We start from the raw sequence: 23,113 nt of genomic DNA on the forward strand, positions 1-23,113 counted from the left end.
ATGCCACTACAATATTTTAAAACAAATAGTGCCCTTTTGTGCATGTTGTCATTAAGATGACATTTCAAAACAACACTAAATTTAAGTGCACCTTTTGTGCATAATGCCACTAAGATATTTAAAAAAAAAAAAAAAAAAAAAGTCCGCGAGTTTAACGGTATGGTCATTTTCAACACCGCACAGACTACAAGCTGCGATATATCGAGCATATTCGATATATCGCCCAGCTCTAACTGGAATATTGCACTAAGAAGAAAGACCCTATGTTTTGTTTACATAAAGCACTATTGGAGATACTTATTGGTTTACATTGGTATGTTGACACTTATTTACAGAAATGTTGCACTAAAATAGTGTCACTGTTCATAGGACACTTTTTCAATTTATTGTCTTTCAGAGATATGAAATAAAAATTGTATTTTTTCACTTAATCTTTTTTTTTCTTGTTATGTCATAGATTATCGTAGATTGATTTCTGACTAATATATCGATAATCGCAGTATCGTGAGATAATCGTAATTGTGAGCTGTGTCGTATCGTGAGGTACCCAGAGGTTCCCGCCCCTAGCATGCATACACACATAATCCCTACAATGAACCCTCTTTCCTCCTTGACCGTGTAATAATAAATGTTCTCAGTACGTATCAGGAAGTAATCGGAGCTCGCATTAAAAATCCAATCCACGCAAAGGGAGAACATGCAAACTCTGCACAGAAATGCAAAACCCACTGAGGTATGAACCAACTGTAAGGCAGACAGAGCTACTGTTTCCAACGTGGAGCGAGTGCTGTGGGGTCAGAACGCCCAAAAGCTGCTTCCACTTAGTCGGGTCAGAGAACAATTAGGGTCAGGCTGGAAACTGGTGTCTGTTCCAGGCCTTTTTTTTTTTAAACAGGTGAAAACACAGCAGCAACAGGGATGTTTTTATTTGAAAAGAATGATAATTAACTATCGTGTAATAGTGTTATTACAGCAATTTGTTAAGTAGTGTTGTTCTTGGATTCCAACCCGTTGTGGGTTTGTAGAGGTGTAATAGCCATAATTTAAAAACACAATTCTGTAAAATCTACACCTATATTAAATGAGATCTTGAAGACATTTCATTGTCCACTTACGACTTCCACAGCAGTTATCTATTTCAGCAGTTCTCAAATGGGGGTATGTGTTCCCCAAGGGGTACGTAATGGCACTACAGTGGGTACTTGAGAGAGAAAGTGGAAAATAACAAATTAAGTGTTAGTCTTGGCTCCACCCCAGATGTAATATGAACTATACAATAATATGTACTATAAAAATAAATCTATTCAGGAGCCACTAAATCAGTGTTTTTTAACCTTGGGGTCACCTGAAAAATCTGAAAAATAAACAGATTTAAAAACATTTTTAATTAAAACAACTGTATTTCTATACTTTCACTTTGTGAATCTAGTTAAACTAAAATGCAGTAAAAAGAAATAAATATCTGAGCTTAAACGTGATCTAAAAATAATTCTAGAAAAAAAAGACTTTGGGGTCGCCAGAACTCCTTGAAATCAAAATTGGGCCGCGATCCAAAAAAGGTTGGTAACCACTGCGCCATATGCTGTTTATTTCCACTTATTTACAAAACAAGATTATTTAAAATGTGTGTTATCACTCGTTCATTCCATTATTAATTCACTACAGTGTTCTAAGCAAAATGTTGTTGTCAGACAAAGGGGGTATTTGGATTCAGAAATAAAATGTTTGATCACTGATCTATGTAATGTACATGAGACTCGTGTAAAAAAACAGCTGAAAACTTGTACTGAATGTAAACACATCTCAAGACTAATCTGGAAGTGGGCCACCATCTCCCACAGTGCCCTGGCCATCTTTAGCTCGGTCACCATGGTCACACCATGGGGCCCCTGTCCCACAGCGTTTATCCCCAACCCCAATAAACACCTCCATTGATGGACTATCTGTGGAGCTTCAGATCAGAGCAAATGTCTGTCGAAAGCACGCTATATGTGGACGCTGGCGTGCATTTGTGGGTCTGTGCGCTGGACGTTTGAGAGTCTATGTAAAGGACTGGCTGTCAGAACAGATTAGGGTGTTGCCGAAGCGCTTGACAACTCAAGCACTTTATTATTAGCCAGGCAAGACCCTATTGGGGAGGGGGTCGTCCATAAACATCCAAGATGAAATGTTTTCACAGCAAGTGGAGAAGGGAGCAGAGGAGGTGTCCCGAAACCTGCCTGATAAAATCTACACATGCCCACAAAGAGGAAAAAACCAAAAAACAGTGGCACGTATACATTAGAGCAGTGAGGGGAGGTAAAGGAGGACAGTCGTATATGAGTGTGACTACATAGAGCATCTGTGTCAAACTCAAGGTCCAGGGACCAAATTCGGCCCTTTGGAGCCTCCAATTCGGCCCGCAGCAGAAAGTAAAAATGACAAAGAAAACATGAATCATTGTGTAAATGAAACTCAACAATATTTGCAGGGGTTCACAGTTTTCCCAGTGCTTATATCACATGATGACAGTAATCTTTAATGTTACACTGTTGTAAAAAAAATGAAATTTCTTACAAAATCCTTAAATATTTCTGAAATTATGACATAACATTTCCCTTAATTAAATGGAAATTGATCACAAACTCTAAGAAATTTAAAATTCACGCATAGCTTGGATATTGTCAGTTTCTTACATATTTTGTATTTCATGTATATGTAGACATGTAAACTAGGGCACAATAATGTTGAAATTACTCGTTTTTCTGCAAAAAAAAATCTGCGGCCCACTTGATATCTAACTGCTCTGTATTTGGACCCTGAACTAAAGTGAGTTTGACAGCCCTGACATAGATGGACCGAGCTTTGGATTGTTTTAGAAATGGTTTATCTATGAAGTCAATACATACATTTGTTATGGTCTTTAAGGCTTTAAAATGCTTGTTTTTAAAGGTTTTTAAATATTTTCTTGCTATGAATTTAAAAAAAAACCTGGTTTTCTTCAAATGAAGATGAAACCATTACATTTTTTGAAGTTGTTGTTATTGTTATTTTCTCTCATAAGCATCAATTAACAGATATATCAAAATAAAGTAAGTAATCTTTATTTATAGAGCGTTTTTCACGGGTAGAAACCACAAAGTGCTTTACAAAAATGTCAGTATCATCCCGTCTAAAAAGAACATGGAAGAACAGTCACAATATAACATGGGAGACAAAAAAACGGGAGAACTGTGGGTCGCCAAGGGCATTGGAGGCGCCCCGCCCCGTATTTAGATGAAAAATGGAAAAAACAACAAAAGGAGAGGTGAGGGGGAAAAAGTAGATTATGAACTGAATTCCCTAAAGGAGAACAAAGTACAGAACCAGGAAAAGACCTGAAACATATTGATAATGATCACAAACACAAGTGTCACATATCCTCTTACTATATCTGGATCATTGATCCTGATCATGGTTCTATTCATCATTCACACTTTAAAGGGATCCTCCACTGTTTTCACAAATGTGGCCTAAAACCTTTGAAATGTCCTTATTAGAAGATCTATGCCTTACAAAACGAATTATTTTGCACCATATTTGTTTATTTAACTTCTAAAACTGGGACTACTTTTCCCTGTGCGCCGTCATGTTTAAATTACATCATTGATGACGCCAATCGCCCTTTCAGCCCATTGAGTTCGATAGGAGTGAAGCATTCACGATCATTTTGTAGCTTTTTCAGTCAAACTGACAACTTGTGCTGCTTTGGGTTGCTCTAAAAATCAGTAAAAGTCAAAAAAGCTGATGCGAACCTTTTGTTTACCGAAATTTGATAAATAAAATCTGTGAGCTGAAAAAATCTGTGACATGAAGAAGAGAAGAAGAGCTCTGGGTGCATGTACAGTAAATAGAGGCAACCAGGATCAGACTGCTGCTCTTAGCGTGACACCATCACTTACACAGCCACTGTATACAATGAACACCATGATTGTATTAAAAAAATTAAATGCGCAACATCGATCTGATTAAACTTGATGGAATAATTTAGGAACCAACCCATAAACTCATAATAATCGGTTTTCTACGAATCAAGATGTGGTTTTTTTGAAATTTTGCCACTAATGGGAGATCAGGATTTTTTTTATTTTCAAACTGATCCAGAATCAGTATATTGATCCGCACCCCCTCCAAAATGTAATGGAATCTTCCATGGTGTCAGTTCTATCTTTGGTTAAAATCGAGTCAAAATCCATCATGTACTTTTGACATAATTCTGCAAACAGACGAACAAAACAACAAACACGAGTGAAAATAATAAGTTATAGTTGTAAATACAGTACTTTGTGAGATCTTCAATAGAGCAATGAGGGTTGGTAAAGACAACGTTTAGCCCATACATACGCACAACTGTGCATCGTGTCAGCCCCGATTCTTGACTACAGCTGGTTTGTCGACCACAAAACACGCTCACCAAGGACGTTACTCACCGCATAAGGATTTTAGTTTATGGCCTATTTTTTTTGCATTCCCTCTCATGGTTGTTGCATTTGTTCACACACACACACACACACACACACACACACACACACGCACACACAGCTACCTGTCTACCTGCTCAAAGCACCCTCCTCTTACCATTTGTATGAGTGGTTATCAGCATGGTAACTCTATCCCCTTCCTTTCATGTAAAATACATTGCGCCGAACCTCCTCCTCATTCACTCCCCCAGCAACCCCACCTCTGCTCCACCCCTCTCCCCAGCCGGGGGAGGTGTAAATCTATCCCTCTCTTTATGCCTCCAAAAATGCCCCTTTTTCAGGTGTAGTAGGAAACTATAAAAGAACAAAACAAGAGAGGGAGTGAAAAGAAAGAACAGGGTGAGTCTGTAGAGCATGAGGGGGGGGGGGGTTAAGGTGAAATGGGTACGCTTCCTCTTTCTGTGTGTGTGTGTGTGTGACTGTTGATTCTGATGAATTTTGGAGTGCATCCATATACTAACAAGAAAGCATTTTATGAGTTATCGATAAAACTCAAAAACCGCGTTCAAAGTCCACAGACTTTGTTTTGTTTGGAAAGTCTGCCTCGTTTTAGCAGATGTGAAAGTTATTAACCAGGATCTGAACCAAATAAGCAATCTCTAGTCTTCTAATGGAGACAATGACGTTATGAATCCAAAGCCTTACCTGTCAGTGTGTCCGTTGGTAGAACAATGAACCCTAAAGTCCCCCCAAGTGCTACATTTGAACGGAAGCTCTGTTGCATTTAGCGTGAGAGTATGTAGGAATTGGCAAAGGAATTTGAAACAACACAATTTGAGACTAAAGTATAATATAAATCAAGTTAACTGACCTTTTATCCCATATAAGATGGACTGTTCTTTCATTGGGTTTTATAGAAGAGGGCGGCGTCTTCTCATCAAATGCTGTGTGCATTAATTCCATGGCTATCCCCAAATTTGCTAACAATGGAAGTTTTGCGTTTTCCACGTTAGCTCTAGTACAGCATTTGTGTTGAAGACTGAATTTATCAACATTTCTACTGAGCAACATGGTGCTAATGTCTATAAAGGGTTCCTACACTTTATTTCGCAATGATTTTTCAAAACTTTTCAAAAATATTTCAACCAAATTTCCATGCTTGTATGCTGCACTTAAACTTTGAGATAACGCCTTACATCTTTGGGGTTCAATATAACTTAAACATTAGAATAAAACAGGCTATATTTCCAAAACTTTTCCAAAACAGTTAAATTATTCGGTGACTTTTCAAGACTGGAAAATCACTTTTTTTAAATCCATAACTTTTCCAGTATTTCATGACGGTGGGGAACCTGTCTAGAAACACAGTACTGTAATGTCTAGGGGTGTTCCCATCAGATATTGATATCGATCCAATATCAGCCAATAAACTACTTTTGGATCACATTGACCTGCATCTAAATGATCTGATAAAAGCAGTCAATTCCAGACTCCGCTCCAACACTTCTAGTTTTTTCCTCATACCTACTTTTTGAGTTATATCACTTGATTAAGCCTTTTCTAAAATTACACACAACAAAAAAGTAATAAAAGTATGTATCATTGAAGCTGACATCAAATCGGATAAATATCAGTTTCGGCCAAAACTCCAGGACACAATTAATGTATTGTATGTACTGTATGTATATGTATTGTATTGTAAGTGAAGGAGTTGAATAGGGATGCTGTAGTATCTCAACTGCTTGACATTTTTTACACAGTTTCATCTTTGCAATGTCAAAACAAATAAAGATATAAATATTTTGGTATTCCCTGTCTATATCCTTGTATGAAAGCACCCAAACAATGCAATGTTTTCAGCACGATTATGCAGATAAATAATGTAAGGATGGTGGTAGGTGGTGTCAGGGCCCAATCCTTTCAGATCTTTTCAACGCATTTGCGTAGACTACGTCACTTCCTTCACTCGCAAACTTTACGACAGAGCTCCTGAGACTTGATATTTCAATGTAAACCGACCATACGACGTTTGTTAAATATTTTAATAGTACACATGTAAATATGTGACTTTTTTTGTGGTGTTTTTAATTGTTAGTTAATAAAAACCACAGCAAATTGTGATATGTACAAAAACGGATCAAAACACAATACACAACACTGACAATCAAAAACCAAACAGAAAATAATAATAAAAACCAAAATAAATCGGAATTCACTCAAAACATACATTTCTAATTATTTTTAAATAGCAGGGTTTCATCCTTTTAAATAGTACGCAGACTGCTGTAAAACAGGCCGACTGAATGGAGACGTGTTTTGCACATACTGTACGTATAAAGGATTGGGCACTGACAGGTGGTGCTATGTCAGTTGCAGGTGTTACACTTGCAACAAAGTCATGAATTAAATCTTTACATTACAACATTAAATACAATATAATCTGTTTTCCATAACAAATGGTTCAGCAATTGGGCAATTACTAAACAAAAACCAAATTATTAATCATATAAGCTCCAATTCCTGATGAAATTCCATTGACGCGTCCATTAGAGTAGAAAACTGATTTTTAAACCTAATAGATTATTTATATTCAATCAATCTGACCAGGAGAGGGAGAAGAGTAAAGGGGGAACTATGGCCTCTCCTCATGCTGCTAACTGTACCGGTGGTCTTCATTTCTAATGTTTAAATTGGCTCCTCATTGTCTCAGCGAGTGAAGGGATCACAATGCAGCTTTACCCAAATGGGGACAAATGAACAGTCATTGATGGATGTGTGTATATGTGTGTGTGTGTGTGTGTGTGTGTGTGTGTGTGTGTGTGTGTGTGTGTGTGTGCATGTGCTACACTGTTAATTGTCCGTTTGGCCTCGGTTGCCCCTGTGCAGCTAATCTGATGAGAGTGATTAAAAAAACAACTTGAAGAAACTGAAACCTGCTCATGGCTGACCACACACACACACACACGCACACACACACGGTACAGAAGCACAACTACCCGAACACGTTCTATTAAACAATTAAAGTTAATGTCGGTTCATTAATTTCAATTATGCGCAGCCAGATGTGTGTACAAATTTAGGACCAATTATGTTTTATTATAAAAAGCATTTTCTAGTTATTATCCACGTTCTGTTTCTGTTGAAAAAGTGGGATACGCTACATTGGATTTTTTCCCCCCATGTGGCTAAGAAGCTCATTCTCACAGCCTGTAACCTGCTTATGGGAACATAAAAGAAATGAAAGAAATGTGCTGGAGTTCTAACTAGTTTAACAGAAGCTCTATTCAGTCCGAGCGAATGCTTCAGAAACTCTGCTTGTAACATTAATCACTTCGCACCAAATGAGGCATGCTTGTAATATCTCGCCGTTGTACCACGTTCCCATAATCGTGCGTTTCCAGGTTTTTATGAAACAGGATATTTCTTCAGACATGCCTGGCTTTGATACTCTAAAGAGGATTTAAAAGACTTCTTTTTTTTTCACTCCATGAATGAACAGGAATGTATTAAGTCTAAAAAACGTGGGGAACGAAGTGAAGCAGCGAGAGCTTTTTCTGAAGGCAGTGAGAGACCAGAGGAAACACAACACCACCATGCTCCGTCCCTCCGTCCCTCCGCCACCCCCCAACCGCATCAACCGCACCCCCTGCTTGGTCCCCATGCCACAAGCTTCCCCACTGAATACATCAACCCCACCTCCTGAGCGCCGTCGCATCCAGGCATGTGAAGCCGAACCAGGGGAGAAGTGCAAAAGTCACATCGGGTAATACAGGGTTCCAACAGCTTTAGTTCAATTCAAGACTTTTTAAGACTTTTTATTGCCATTTGAAATTAAATTTAAGACCAACTTCAGTCAACATAATTTGGGGGGGGCACACCACATCATTTACATAGGGTTACACACAGAAATACATAAAATAACAGTAAAATACACAAAAAACAGACTAAAATAATCAAAATCACTCCAAAAATGCAAAATGACTAAAAAAATGGCCATAAATCTATAAAACAACAACTTTGTTGGACAGGCAAATTTAATTAAATGTACATTTTCCCACGTTGTTTATATATTTAAAAAAAAAAAAAAAAATTAAGTGCACAATTTATTTTGACATGAGACTAATTACAATTATAAAATCATACTTATGTGTTAGATGTAATGTAATAAAAAAAAAAAAAGATGTAATGTAAGACTTTTGAGACTTTGATTGAAGACTAGTGATTGACCGATACATCGGGTAGCCTATTATATCGGCCGATTTTTGCGTTTTTTACGGGTATCGGCATTGGCCGATGTAGCCTGCTGCGGTTGCCGATTTACATTATTTAATATTTGTTAATTATATTTTACTTGTTCTTGTTTTACATCTTGTTTTTAATATTTGTTAAATATTTTTAATTGTTGTCGTTCAACCTCACCTTTGTTAATTTCAATAAATATTCCTTTTTTAAAAATTGAGATTTCTACCATTTGTTATCATTGTGTAACTTTTATCATTTAAATTGAGGGAGCAAAAGTAGTATCGGGCCAAGAAAATCGGCAGTCCGTATAGATCAATGGCTAAGGCTGACGGAAAAAAAAATTGGTATCGGTCGATCCTTATTTAAGACATTTTTAAGACAATTAAGGCCTTATTTTTAGATTAATTAATTTAATGCCTTTTAAGACTTTTTAGAGATCCGCAGGAACCCTGTAATAAAGCAAAGAATCAAAAAGAAATGAGGACATTTAAGTACTTTCTGTATAAAAACTCAGTCAATAATGGTCAGAACTGGGCAGTGTGTGTGCGCATGTGTGTGTTCGACACGCGTGTGTGTGTGGCAGCGGCAGCCGCAGCAGCAGCATCAATAATTAAAGCTAATCTCATTAGGCCTCAGATCCCTTTCAGACGCTTTTAATTAAATGATGAATGGCCTCCCAGCTGCTTGTTAAATAATGCTGCTCATGACATCCCAGTGTGTGTGTGTGTGTGTGCGCGCATGTGAGGTGTACACGACATAAGGTAGATGTTCCTATAAGAAGAGAGAGAGAAAAAAAAGATCTTCGGCCAAGAGAATGGACACACACACACACACACACACACACACACACACGCCATCTGCTCTCAGACTCAATATGCTGATGATTATTAGAAGTTACTGCTGCCCTTCACTTCTAAAGGACTGAACAGAAGGTGAACGTCTCAAAAGTAGCAAGCTGTTACTCATACCAGTCCTTGAAACACTTCATATCATCTTCCTAATAAAATCACCAGTCATACCATATGTGCAGTATGTTGGACAACAAGTGTGGGAAAAAAATCCAAGAGAAAATGGCAGAAATTGGAAAAAGTCAAGATCCTCGGGGTGTGAAAAAGGACGAGAATAAAGGAGGACAAAAGACGAAGGGGAAAAACACAGAAGAATGAGAGCAACAGGTATGAGACGAAGGACAGGAACGGGTGCCAGAAGCGCCTCGGGCCTGCAGACGGCATAGACACGGCTATGAGAACACCCATAATCCCTCCTGTTTCTCATAGCCCTGTGCTCTCCTCATCCCCTCCCCTCCATCATCCCCACGCCACCTCTCCACCCTCGCTCTTGGGCTGGCTCTGTATCGGATTGCTGACTTCACAATAGGCCCTGAATCATCACTCTAGCCAAAGAGACACGAAGAGAGACGGAGAGGCGGGCGAGCCGGCGGGGGAAACAGACGGTGGGAGAAATGCACGAAAACTAATCAAGGACACAGAGGGTAAAGAAAATATGTCTCTCGATATCATGAATAGATCAGGTCAGATGATATTTTGGGTGAACTTGTATCTATTTGATACATTTGACCTGTTTTTATCAAAAACATGCGTAGAAACCTAAAATGTGTTGTTGATGGATTGTCTTTGGGTTGACATTGGGTAGGTCAGTGTTTCTCAAATGGGGGTACATGTACCTCTAGGGGTACGCAATGGCACTACAGAAAGAGAGAGAGACAGTTAACCAAAAAATAACCAAAAAAAGTGTCAGCCTTGGTCCCACACCAGGCGTGAGGTGACGGAAATTACAAAAACTATAGCACTTTGTGGTTTCTACCTGTGAAAAGCGCTCTATAAATAAAGATTACTTGCTTACTTATGAGAAATAAATCTATTCAGGAGCCACTAAATCAGTTTTTTTCAACCTTGAGGTCGGGACCCCATGTGCGCCTGAAATTTCTGGAAAATTAAAATCTATTTATATATTTTTTTAATTTTTTCTTTTTTTTTTTTTCTTTTAAATAAAATGACACACGATCTTAAACATCTGTATTTCTATACTTTCATTGTGTAAAATATACATCTAAAATGTGTGTTTTCACTTGTTTATTTCATCATTATGCTTTAGAGTTGTAATTTTCTAAGCACAATGTTGTAGTCGGACAAAAGGGGGTACTTGGATTCAGATAAAAAAGAAAAGGGGGGTACAATAAGTTTGAGAACCACTGGGTTAGGTAAACCTCTCATGTATTTCATGAGATTAAACGGCAACATTGGGATTCAGAGGTTTTAACATATTGATGTTATTTCAAAATGTGTTTTGCTTTGTTCTTTGTCAGTTATGTCACAATTGGCTCCCAACAAGTCACTGAATTTCTATTTTGGGGTCATGCACTAAAAAAGGTTTAGAAAGTTAAAGTTTAAACACACATCATTGCTCCACATGAGAAAAAAGAACAGTTGATTTGTTTATTAAATATGAAGGATGTCAGATTTTCAGTTTCAGGGTTTACGCATTTTCACGTCGCTTTATGCTTTTCAGTTTCATCGTCTTTCTCCGTTTAGATGACTTGTCTGGCCATTGAACTTCGCAAAATCTTACCAAACATGCTAAAAAAGTTTATTAGAGTGAACTACTGTTTTTAATTTTACATTTTATATGCTTATGAGAATTTACGCTAAAATCATGCAAGATTAAGACACAAGAGCAACGTTAGCCACACTGCTAGACCGTCAACGTCCATTTAAAGGTAGGGTATGATGGCTCCGCCTTTACCCCTCTTGACCCTCCCCTCTGTGCTCCGTCTCACTCGCATGCACGTGCACAGCTGCTACAGAAGCAGACCTCAGCTCATCGCTTGTATTGTGTAGAAACGTCGTTGTCTCATGTCTCATTCAGCAGTAAATAATAAACTTTACCATTATATATGTTAAAAAACATGATTAAAAACTCTGTTTTAACTCTGTCAGCAGTGACGCGCTTTCAGTGTGAGCTCGTGCATGTGAGGGATCGAGAACGAGCAGGGAGACGGGGAGACGTGATTGGTTAAAAAAAAAACGGTTAATTTTTTTTCCATTGGTCAAGTATTACAGTTTTACAGCTGCTACAGTTGACGGATTTTCCTTTTTCAGAACACATAAGATCTTAATTTCTGTCAGCACACAAAGACAATTTCAACCAAAAACTTAAAAAGTGTATCTGGAGGAAATCGCCTTCCCTAGCTTTAATTGAAAAAATACCTTGAAAATGTGTGATATGGTCGCTAAACTTTGTCAAACCTTTATTTACCCCCAACCAATTAAACTCCCTCACGTTTTGCACAAAACCCCACAAAGCTGTGTGATTGTAGATGCTTCTGCTGTGATGTCTCACCAAGTAAAACGACTACCAGCTCAGCTAGTACACCAACAGCTAAAGCTGTCTTTGTAGCAGTCATGGTAAATGGTAAATGGACTTGATTTATATAGCGCTTTATCACCACACTGAAGCAGTCCCAAAGCGCTTTACATATCAGCTCATTCACCCAATCACTCTCACATTCACACACCAATGGGACAGGACTGCCATGCAAGGCGCTAGTCAACCACTGGGAGCAACTTGGGGTTCAGTGTCTTGCCCAAGGACACTTCGACACATAGTCAATTACTGGGAATCGAACCCCAACCTCTCGATCAGAAGACGACCCACTACCACCTGAGCCACGGTCGTCATAATAATCTAACCTGTTTTTTTAATCCCAGCACATTAAAAACATGACAAGTAGTCTCACTGTAACATGTAGCTCAAGATATTGAACGGAATTATGGGTGGAATTAGACGCATTTGTCAGTTTTGCAAACTTTCTAGGGATTCAATGCGTGATATTGTCCCAAAACATGCATGTGAGGCGTTTTCGTGTCACATTGGGGCCTGATTTTAAACAAAGAGAGAGAAATTACATAAACAATGGTCAGATTGCTTTGAGTGACATTTTACTTGAAGTTTTATACATAAGGCTGACAATACGCTGTTATTAGCATGAATAAAGTGGTCATGGAGGCTGTCATTAAGTGTTGTTCGCTAAATTATGACACCTTTGGAGCTATGTTGGCATTTTTTGGGTTAGGTGGAGGGATCTAGAGGGGTTATAAAGGGTTATGGTAAGGAACGACAGTTAATGACAGCCTTCATGACACCTTATTCATGCTAAGAATCATAATATTGATAGCGTAATATCGGACTTAAGTATAAAACTTCAAGTTAAGTGTTACCTTGATTCTTTTTTCCTGTTGGAGAATGTGAATTCTGTTTTTTTTTTTTTGTTTCATCCATTTCAACGATCAAAGAAAATGGGAGGCCCTACAACTGGTCAATTAAATCAAATGGCATCTGAAAATTGTCATTACCAGTGATAAATTAGTGTCAGAAGAAGTGTTTCAAATTCACTGTTTGAATATGGACAGTAATTTATTTATTTAAAAACACAACAAAGCATTAGATTCTGGCCATTCAAATACTTTAAAAACTGCAGAACACATGCAGCTAATGTTAAAATGTTAAAAGGAAACCAATATGGACTGAAGTGAGTCCAGAGATGTGTGTCACGGCCCCCTGAACTGAACGGACCCGCTGCTCTCTGTGATGGTGAACTGTAAGGAGGAAGAAACCCAATCTCCCAGCAGAGCAGCAGAGGAAGTTCTCGCGGCAGGCAGGTTCCTCCGAAACCAAAGCACAATTGTTGCGATTTCATTTCCTTCACAGCAAAGTGAGGAAATACGCTCATTCTTTGTAACCAATGGCAGATGAGCAAATCCTAAAAGAGACCGGGTCAAACCAAGGGCTTTCTTTCAGAAAGTTAGTGGTGTAAATATTTCCTCTGCTTCCCCGTGTGTATGTGTGTGTGTGTGTGTGTGTGTGTGTGTTTTTGTTTGACTTCATTCCTTCATTTAACACTTATGCAGTCAGGCCCTATACATAGTTTGACAGTGACACAATTTAATATATCTTGGCTCTCAACACGATACTGTGATTTCAAAATAAAACAAATATGTGCTTTAAACCCTTTTGCCCAAACGTATTTGGTTGCTATTTTACCTGCTTTTATAAAAACAGATCAGTAAGTTAGCTCATTAGTGATCCTGTCAGTATAAAAGCATCAAATATAGAAATTCTGTACATTCTAAACCAGTGGTTCTCAACTGGTCTCACCCTGGGACCAACATTTTGCCACAGTCATTGAATCGCGACCCACTTTTTTTTTTTTTTAGAATTCACCCAACCAAATTTAGTTTTTAAAAAATAGCTGTTGAAAGCACATGTATATAATCTTTTTTAAAACATGAAGCTATGTATTTTCCTGTGCAGCATGCATTTCACAGCATGCCTATCAAAAGAAAAGTTTCTTTCAAAATAAAAGACAAATCCTATTTATTTATTTTTGACCAGCTGTCCGCAACCCACCCAGTACAGGTTCGTGACCCACTTTTGGGTCCCGACCCACCAGTTGAGAATCACTGTTCTAAACGTATATTGTTGTTCCTTCCTGTTAACCAGATTTAAATAGTAATATAGCATCAAAATTAAGCTAAAGCTAAAAGTGGTGTTAAGCTTAAAGCCGCTATCTAGAAATGTAAACACATTGTGATCACTGAATGTGTTTTCATAAATTATGGGATTGAAATAAGGAAAAAAAATACAATTTCAAAGGAAGTTGCACAAATATTATGTTAAGGTTTCATTTATTCAGACAACTTTTTTCACTTTGAAATCTACTTTGAAATTATACTTTGATCTCCTGACATGTTTCGACTGCCAACTGTCAGTCTTCCTCAGAGGTGTCTGCCAAACACTTTGATGTGTCCTTAAAATAGTTGTCTGAAAAAATGAAACCTTAACATATTATTTTAAAAAAGGTGACAAAATGAACTTGCTGGAATTAACGTGTCGAATTCAAGTCGAATTCAAACGAGAAGAAAAGTATTAATAAGAAGTTTACATAGAAAATAATATCACACTAACAAATATTCTATATGTGAAAAAGGTTCCGTGTTTTATTTCAATAAAATGTTCTGCAAAAGGAAAAAGGAAACATCTGGCAATCACGTGACGTTGTTGAAAACTCTTTGTATAATCAATAAAGAAGGGTGTCTTGGCAGGACGCGCCGTGCCCTGATTGGCTTCCATTAAAGAGCTTGGCCACAATATGAGAGACAGCCTCCACTCACATGACCTCAGCCATCCCACACTGCACAACGTTTATGTGTATAACAGAGAGCGAAACACCTACACACACACACACACTCTCACACAGCAGACACTAAAGCACACATATCATGTGGTTTCCTGTCTGGTGTGTTCCTCACAAAAAAAAAAAAAAAAAACCACGCCGCCAACTGCGGGCTTTGAGATGGATTCTCCAGTCTGTTTTGGGGTTTTAACTGGCTCACAGGCTGTCTGTGACCTGCTGACCTCACACCTTGCTGTCTTTCTTTGGCTTTGGACAGACTTTCACTCATTCCAGTTCTAAATTATCTGAACCACGACAAGGATTGAACAGATCTCAGTGAAAGACAGATGTTTTGGTTGTTTCACGCTTCTTAAATAAAAGCAACGTCAAAACAAAGCAGCTGTGTGTGTGCGTCCCGTTTCCATTGTCTTTAAGAAGTTTGTGGGGTTTGTGGAGTTATTTTAAAATTCAACAAATTAATGTAAACCAGATTTTTTTTTTTTACATGTTCTTTTTTCAAATGGAGTGGAGAAATGTCTCTCAACAATTAGTGACGTATGCACTGTATTGGTAAAATGTAAACCCCTATTTATGTAATTGTTTAAAAGTCGGAATTTACCGATCTCAATCTTGAAAGATCGGAGTCATTTTGTGTGGCCCCTAACGTAAATGCACAAAATTTAAAAAAATTTTGATATGACAGAAAAATACAAAAACATTTACGGCAAAAACACACAAGAAGACTGCAAGAATACCAAAAAAAAGTATTAAAATACACAAAATTGCCTCCTAAAACTCAAAATTATGAAGAAAACACCACAAATTATCCAAACACAGACAAAATGAAAGAAAAATGTATAAAACCGCAACAAAAAAAACACAGAATGACAGAAAAATTTTCAAAACAACATCAAAAATACACAACAATGACTCCAAAAACACAAATTGACTACAAAATTACACAAAAACAACAACTAAAACACAAATGGATCACAGAAAAAATAAAAAATGACAACAAAAACACACAAAATGGGAGACAAATACACAAAATACCATTAGAAATACACAAAATTAGTCCAAAAACACACAAGATAACTACAGAAATACACAAGAAACATACAATCAATGAAGTGTAAAAAAACTAAAGCAGTATATAAAAATTAAATTAAAATAAAAACAATGCTTAACCTAATACAATCTAATCTGACCATATTTCCTTTTATCATGAGTCCATCTCCTACTTTATTCTCACTGGTTTCATGTGTGAACAAGTTCTATGGCTTAACGTCCTGTGTGATTGGTTAGTTTTGTTCAGTTATGTCAATTTTGTGGTTGTAGAGAATAATAGGAAGTAAGTGCATGCTGTTCCAGTTACAAAATAAAAAGCCAAACATATACAGTACACATTAATGATCAGTTTTTGCTGATTTGACTTTGAGCTTGCTGACATCATTACATGGATGATGACAGGTTTAGATTGTTTCTTACTCTCATATCTGCTTTGTCCTGCAATACAAAATATCACATAATTCATTTAAGTAAAAAAAAAGGTCTAAAATGCAGTTTACTTGAAATGCAAAATGGAAAAGAGACTTTGTTGGCTAAAATAAATGTCATTAGTCTATGACAAATGCTTATATAAGACACATTTTGGAGCTTTTATACAGATCTTTTCTTGCTTTTTACTCTTTAACGTTTTCTTTAAAGTTTTAGTTATTTAGTTGTTGGTTTATTGTGTAAATTAGGACATGATACAGATTAATCTTCTACATATTTTATTGTGATAAACAAATCAAGTGGGTCAGAATATTATCTCTGCTAAACTGAGCTTGCTAGCTAAACATAAATGTTTACAAGAATCACTGAGCGCTAAGCTAAAATGGAAGTGCCCCACGGTGCCACAGCCTGAATGCCAGTCTGCAGGACGGTTGCTAGGTTGGGCGTGGCCGTCACACTCCACACTTTAGTGTTGTTGCTGAGCAGATTCTACATAGGCCCATCATTGACATGTACTATGATAGCTATCAGGGTTGGGCTGTGCTCATATCAAGCTACTGCCACTGGATGTAGGTTTGTGCAAATGTGTCTGAATGGGGTTGTAGGGGTGACAGAGGGGTGCAACCCGAGCCCTTCCCTTCTTCTGTAAGTCTGTCTTTCTGTCTCTCTCACTCATAAGACTGGGACAGCTGCCATACTTAAGACCTCTTCCAGTGCACCAGAGGACCAGGCTGAAGCTAAAAGACCACCTCTCCACTCTGTTTTCATAGTTTTTTATTCTTTTTCCCATTTTCTTCTTCACTTGTTGTTCAGGTTGTTGTACATTTAACCCTCCTAGTATCCTTGGAGTAAATTTGACCCCATTTAATGTTCATCTTTCAAACATAATAGTTGACTTTTTTTGCAGACAATATCCTCATTTTGGAACAGCTCTTTCACAGTGAAAGTGACATAGAGGAGGATGTGTCTGAGACAGAGGACTTTGTAGTGAATAACAATTAATAAAAATGAGTAAATAAATATGTATATGAGAGGAAAGGGGGGTTCCCAACATCAATCACTATGGTTCATTCTGTGAGAGTCATGAATGTGCACCCCAAATTAGCAAATATTTGGTATAAAACTGAAAGTTTGACCTGATGGTGGAACTGCAGGAAAGGTCATATCATTACCACAATCAATAGGGTTCATGCTCTTGTGGTCATTAATGTTGTCAGTAAATTTGAGAAGATTTGGATGAAAACTATTCAAGACAAATTAATTCTAATTTAAAAGTTTTTCCTGGTAGTGGCACTAGAGAGCAGCTCACCTTTTCATTATCAAGGGGTTATTTATGCATTTATTTATGTACAAAGTGCCTAGCTGACACAAAAACTTGGTCAACAATTCTCTGAAAATCCTATTCTGGAGGCAAATATCCCTAGGGTCAGATTGACCCCAAGGGTAAAATGTGTTAGGGTTAAGTCTTGGGGAGTAAATAAGGGGGGGTGGGCTCTACTTCTTTAAAAGCCAATGAAGGATGAAGCACGAGGTTAGCCATTGGGGACTGGGACATGCTAAGCATTTTAGATTAAATTTATCTTAAAAACACTTCATCCAGCCTAGCTTTATGACTAGCGCTCCACCATCACCTCAAAAGAACCTATTATCACCTCCGAGCCAAAGCTAAACAAGTACGTGGCAACAGGTGGAACGACACATTAATCAAGCTATAAGTAGCATTACCAAGCTAACCATTGTTGGCCTAGCCTCAGGCTGCCTTCAACTTTCCCCGAAGACCCCAGACGGCAGGCGGCCTGCGAGGACGCCTGACTATAACCCAGATGACGTGAGATGGATGTGTTGGTTAAAGGGAGGGGTGGAGAAACTAAGGAACAGGGTACTTTTAAGGGTAGAGAGGGGGAGTGTGTGGGTGTGTGTGTGTGGGGGGGAGGTTTGGTGGTATCAGGTGTCAGCAGACAACTCCCTGAAACTTTGTGTGTGAGGTCCGCGCTGTTTTCTTAGTCACTAGAGACACGCCACTTTCATTGAAGCAGTGTTGGGGAAAGAATTAGCCACTTTCAGTTTGGAAATTAAAGAGGGAGGTGTGATGTGGAAATCAACAATTGTGATACAATGACTTTGACAGCTGAGCTGAAACCCTATTTTTGAGGTTGTATAGAAAAATGAAAAAAAATATTGCGGTATTGTACTAGAGAACAAAAGGGTTATCGAGGGTTATCATTGTTTCATTCTCAGAAAAAGTAGATCATTGTCATGGGCTGCGTCCAAATAGTTCCTCCTATCTCCTTTCCTATCCACTTTTCCTTAACCCCGTAGACGACGTCACAGGGTTAAGGAAAGGTGTTAGGAGACTTCCTAAAGAGTTAGAGAAAGGCCATTACTTTGTTTTGACAATAAGACGCACTTCACTAGGTGATGTAATAATCTAATGTCAGCAAAGGTTAGTGACGTCTGCGTGGTGAAAAAACTACAAATTTCCAAAAATGGACTAAAAACATTTTCCCCTGTGCCTCTAACCACTGATATAATCTCAAATATCAAAAGGTTTGAATTGAAATCAAAGGAAAAGAGGCTACCAGGCTACGAGGAACAAAAGTGAAACTAAAATAATGTCACACCTTCCACTCGAAAATCAACATTAATCCAAAATACAGTAAGTATGATACATAATGTTGTAGGCATACAAATGTACAACCGCACAAAGCATTCCTAGGGGAATTACATATGTTAAATAAAACACAATGTGGCTAAAAATGTCTCTAACACCTTTTTCTTGAATGACAGTGTTCTGTTTTCAGTCATCGTGAGTTTCCGTGAACGCTCGGATGAGCAGGTTCCTTTAAATGTTATCGCCGCAAGGAATTGTGGGTCAGCATTATCTGGTGTCCTTTGGTAAATGATGCATCAGTGTTTCCTAGGCTAAAAGAGGTTATCAAGGAAGCATTGAGCCTCCTTTCCCTAGCTTTAAGAGAATTGGAACACTCCTTATCATGGCCGCCGCTTAAACACTTCCGGGGGTTAAAGAAAAGTGAATAGGAAAGGAGATAGGAGGGACTATTCTAATGGTGTCCATTGTCTGGGATACATGACGTTCACTCAGTTGCATTATGATTTTTACTTACTCTAAAATGTTCCCCTCAATATAGAAAGAATATTTTATTTAATCAACCAAGCAATATTTCTTTATAGGTGTTGAGTTGGAGCACAAACATGCCACAAACAGTTTAAAAGTGTAGCGTCCAATCCAGGCCTGAAGGGGCAACAGCAATTCCTGAAAGTGGAACTTAAAAAACATCCAGCAGCGTTTCTTTCAGAGACCTTATTCGAGGAGCACCTTCCTCCAAAGTCATTCGGCCTTTTGACCAAACTAAGAAGGCACAAACACACAGAATGTGCTCAACATGAAGATGCAACTGGTAGGAATTTTGAGAAGAAACCCAAAGTTGAGTTTAAATTACATTAAATTGAAATATATATATATTGGTCATGAAACTTGTAAACAAGATCATTTTTGTATTCTTTTCTGTTTGTCTAATATTATCAACCTATTCCATTACCCTTTTAAAACTACTTCAATATAAAAGAGAAAAAAGGAACAAACAATCTGAGTTGTCCCTTTGCCTTCATGTTTAGAAGCAAGCCATTTTTCAAGTTTGGGCAAATCTGTGTTTAAACTGACACAACTTGACAATAAGTGACCAATTCAAATGCTACACGTTATTCAACATGTTTTCTATGTTCTGTATTTATATCAAAATATAAATATTTTATAGGCAATTCATTGGCCAAAAGGCAACAAAATCAATCTCTATCCTGCTCTGTAGTCCATCTATAAAGTGCAGATACTGAGGGCTGACATTCATCCAAAGAACATTCTGTATAAAGCATGGATCAGTTAAAATTAGGAATGTAACAATTCACTCAACTCCCGATAGAATTGGATTCACGATACTGGGTTCACGATACGATTCTCTCACGATTTATTTTACAAAATGGGACTGTAGAAAAATGATGACTGAAAAATATTCCATTATTTTTTGGGGGAAAAAAACTATATTGTTGTATTTTTCATTGTCAAAAGAATCCCTTGATAAACTATTCAAAACAATGCAATTTAACTAAAAACAAATCTTGAATGAAATAAATAAAGGAATAATACAAATGAAGAAGCCTATTAAATCAAATTCTGGTTCTATAGTAAACAATGCAAAACTGCATAATAGTTCCTTTTCTTTTTAAAAGTGCAACTGAAAATGTATTTTGTGCCTTAACAATTGAACTTAAAAAACGCTTCTGGACTTGAACAAAGTACTGCGATTCAATTTGCACAGTATCGATGTGAATCGTGATACTTATGAATTGATTTTTAACTGCCTTACGATTAATCGTTTCATCCCTAGTTAAAATACATGTTTAACAATGCTAAGAACAAAACAACAGAACTAGATAGTTTCCTGAGTTTAATCCTGTAATTCCCCCAAGAGAGGGTTTATATCATTTGATCAGCAAAACAACTAGATTGGGTTTTTAATTTTTCTTGATCAGCATATAAGCTTTTTTTTTTTTTCTGAGTAAAGAATAAACCCAAATGTTGCAGCAGCATCCTATCTCAGGCCTACAGTCTGACTGCAGTCTGTGTGGTATGATTAAAATCCCTGTTCTTGCACCCAGATCCTGTTTCCAACCTCAACAATTAATCAATGTCTTTGAGCGGGAGCTCGATATCACATTATAAATGATATCCTCGCCCTATTTAAAGTCGGTGAAGTAATTGTGGGAATGGGGATATCAATATTTGATATGGAGATAAAGCAATGGGAATAGATGAATGCTCTTTCGCTGCTGTGTGTTTCTCTGTTGTGTGCATGAAGCAATGACGTGCTCCACTATGGGGTCAGTGCGTAATCTAACCCATAACCAGTCTGACAGAGGGAGCAAAACACACACAAAAACAAAAACAAAAGTGGGGGGAAAAACAACATATACTTCATGAGCTCTGTCCCAGTTTGCGCTATTATTACTGTTGACGCTGGCAGGTCAGAGGAGAAGGGAGGGAGAGAGAGAGAGGGCCTGATGGAGGAGGAGGAGGGGGAGGAGGAGGAGAAGATGAAATTACACCTGTTCTGGTGGCTGACTAACGACTTTGAAATGCGAGTGGACTTCGCTCGCCGCCAAAATCATTTTCCAAACAATACGGGTCTGATCTTTAAACAAGCAGAACTGGGACGTTGCACTGACGTGACGCAGGGACCAGCCCCCAGTGCTGAAACATCAGGGTCCGAGCATGTGTGTGTGTGTGAGAAAAAAAAACATCTACAAATGTATATAATGGATGTATTCAATCATTACAACTTTAGAAAACACAACATTTGCACTAAAATCACACTTCTTAACCCTCCAATTATCCTCAAATATTACTAACACGTTTTACCCTTGGGGTCAATCTGACCCCAGGGATATTTGCCTCCAGAAATTGATTTTCAGAAAGGTTTTTGTGACTTTGTTGACTACATAAATCTTGACCTGTTCTCGAGCGCCACCATCAGGCCAAACTTTTACATTAGACTGAATTTACCTTAAATAGTTTTCATCCAAATCTTTTGAAATTTATTGACAACATTAATGACCACAAGAGTATGAACCGTATTGGTTGTGGTGATATGATCTTTACTGCAGCGCCACCATCAGGTCAAATTTACAGTTTGAGTTAGTGTATCTTGGAAAATCTTTCATCAAATTTTTTTTCAAAATTTGCGGTGCACCTTCATGACCCCCCCTTCCCTTTCATCAACATATTTATTTACTTATTTTCATAATTTTGCAACATACTGTATTTGGGGTTATTTACTGTAAAGTTTCAGACACATTTTCCTCAACGTCACTTTCACTGTGAAAGAGCTGTTACAAAACCTCATTGAGAGTAAACCTTTTTCTAGAGAACATTTTCTTATGCTGGTCTTTCCATTTTTGGTAGGGATTGTGTCTGTTCTCATGAGAATAATGCCCCCCATATCATGTATTTAATTCAAAAGTATCAACTCTACACCTGCAGGTGTGGGGATGTAAGGTCACACCGCTTGGGGTCAAATTGACCCCAGAGGAACACGAATGCGTGCAAAATTGAAAAATTATCACCATAATAATTTTATGCTTATATCAAATTGTACCCATCAAATCAGTAAAAGACACGACATGAAGCAAAAAATATAAAGTTAATTATTATTTTTTGAATGATAAAAATTGAATGGGGTCAAATTGACCCCAAGGATAATAGGAGGGTTAATTGAATGCTTGTGTCCAGCATTGTTCCTCCTTCACTGCTGCCATATGGTCACTTTACACTCACTGAACCACATCTGCTGTGTGTTAGCGTACACACACACACACACACACACACACACACACACACACACACACACACAACTTTCTAATGCATCAATACTTATCACTTGTGTGGCCAATACAAGATCTCCTAACCCACCCGTGACCACGCACACACGCATACATACGGTAGCTTTAACTCACCATCTGTTCGCTGAGGTCCTGCGAGGCCTCCATGGCTCCTTCAGCTGTGACGCACTGCACACAACAAAATGAAACGTGTATTAATTTACCTGAAATAATCAATTATTTACCAGATCAACACTGTTTCGGCACCTGCTTTAGTTGAAGTTTGATTTGTTGTGTGCGTCTGCTTGTTTAGACCTCGTGTCATTGTGTTTATGTGTGAGCAACAGGA

At 37.9% G+C, this 23,113-nt stretch overlaps 1 protein-coding gene across 10 annotated transcripts in view; it reads right to left on the reverse strand.

Annotated features, from left to right (window-relative positions):
• The window catches only part of eya4 (EYA transcriptional coactivator and phosphatase 4), a 64,866-nt gene that overhangs the window by 37,510 nt on the left and 4,243 nt on the right, over window positions 1-23,113 (reverse strand). For 9 of the 10 annotated variants that reach the window (XR_003672946.1, XM_028439369.1, XM_028439370.1 and 6 more), the window contains exon 2: window positions 22,900-22,953. Coding sequence is in view for 9 of the 10 variants with exons in the window: in XM_028439369.1 (XP_028295170.1) it covers window positions 22,900-22,932 (33 nt within the window). In the remaining variant the exon portion in view is untranslated. Of the gene's footprint in view, window positions 1-22,899; window positions 22,954-23,031; window positions 23,088-23,113 lie in introns of those variants that run through there. The other variant, XM_028439363.1, reaches the window with a different exon arrangement.

Source organism: Gouania willdenowi, chromosome 24, assembly GCF_900634775.1.
Source record: "Gouania willdenowi chromosome 24, fGouWil2.1, whole genome shotgun sequence".
Taxonomy (NCBI): Eukaryota; Metazoa; Chordata; class Actinopteri; order Blenniiformes; family Gobiesocidae; genus Gouania; species Gouania willdenowi.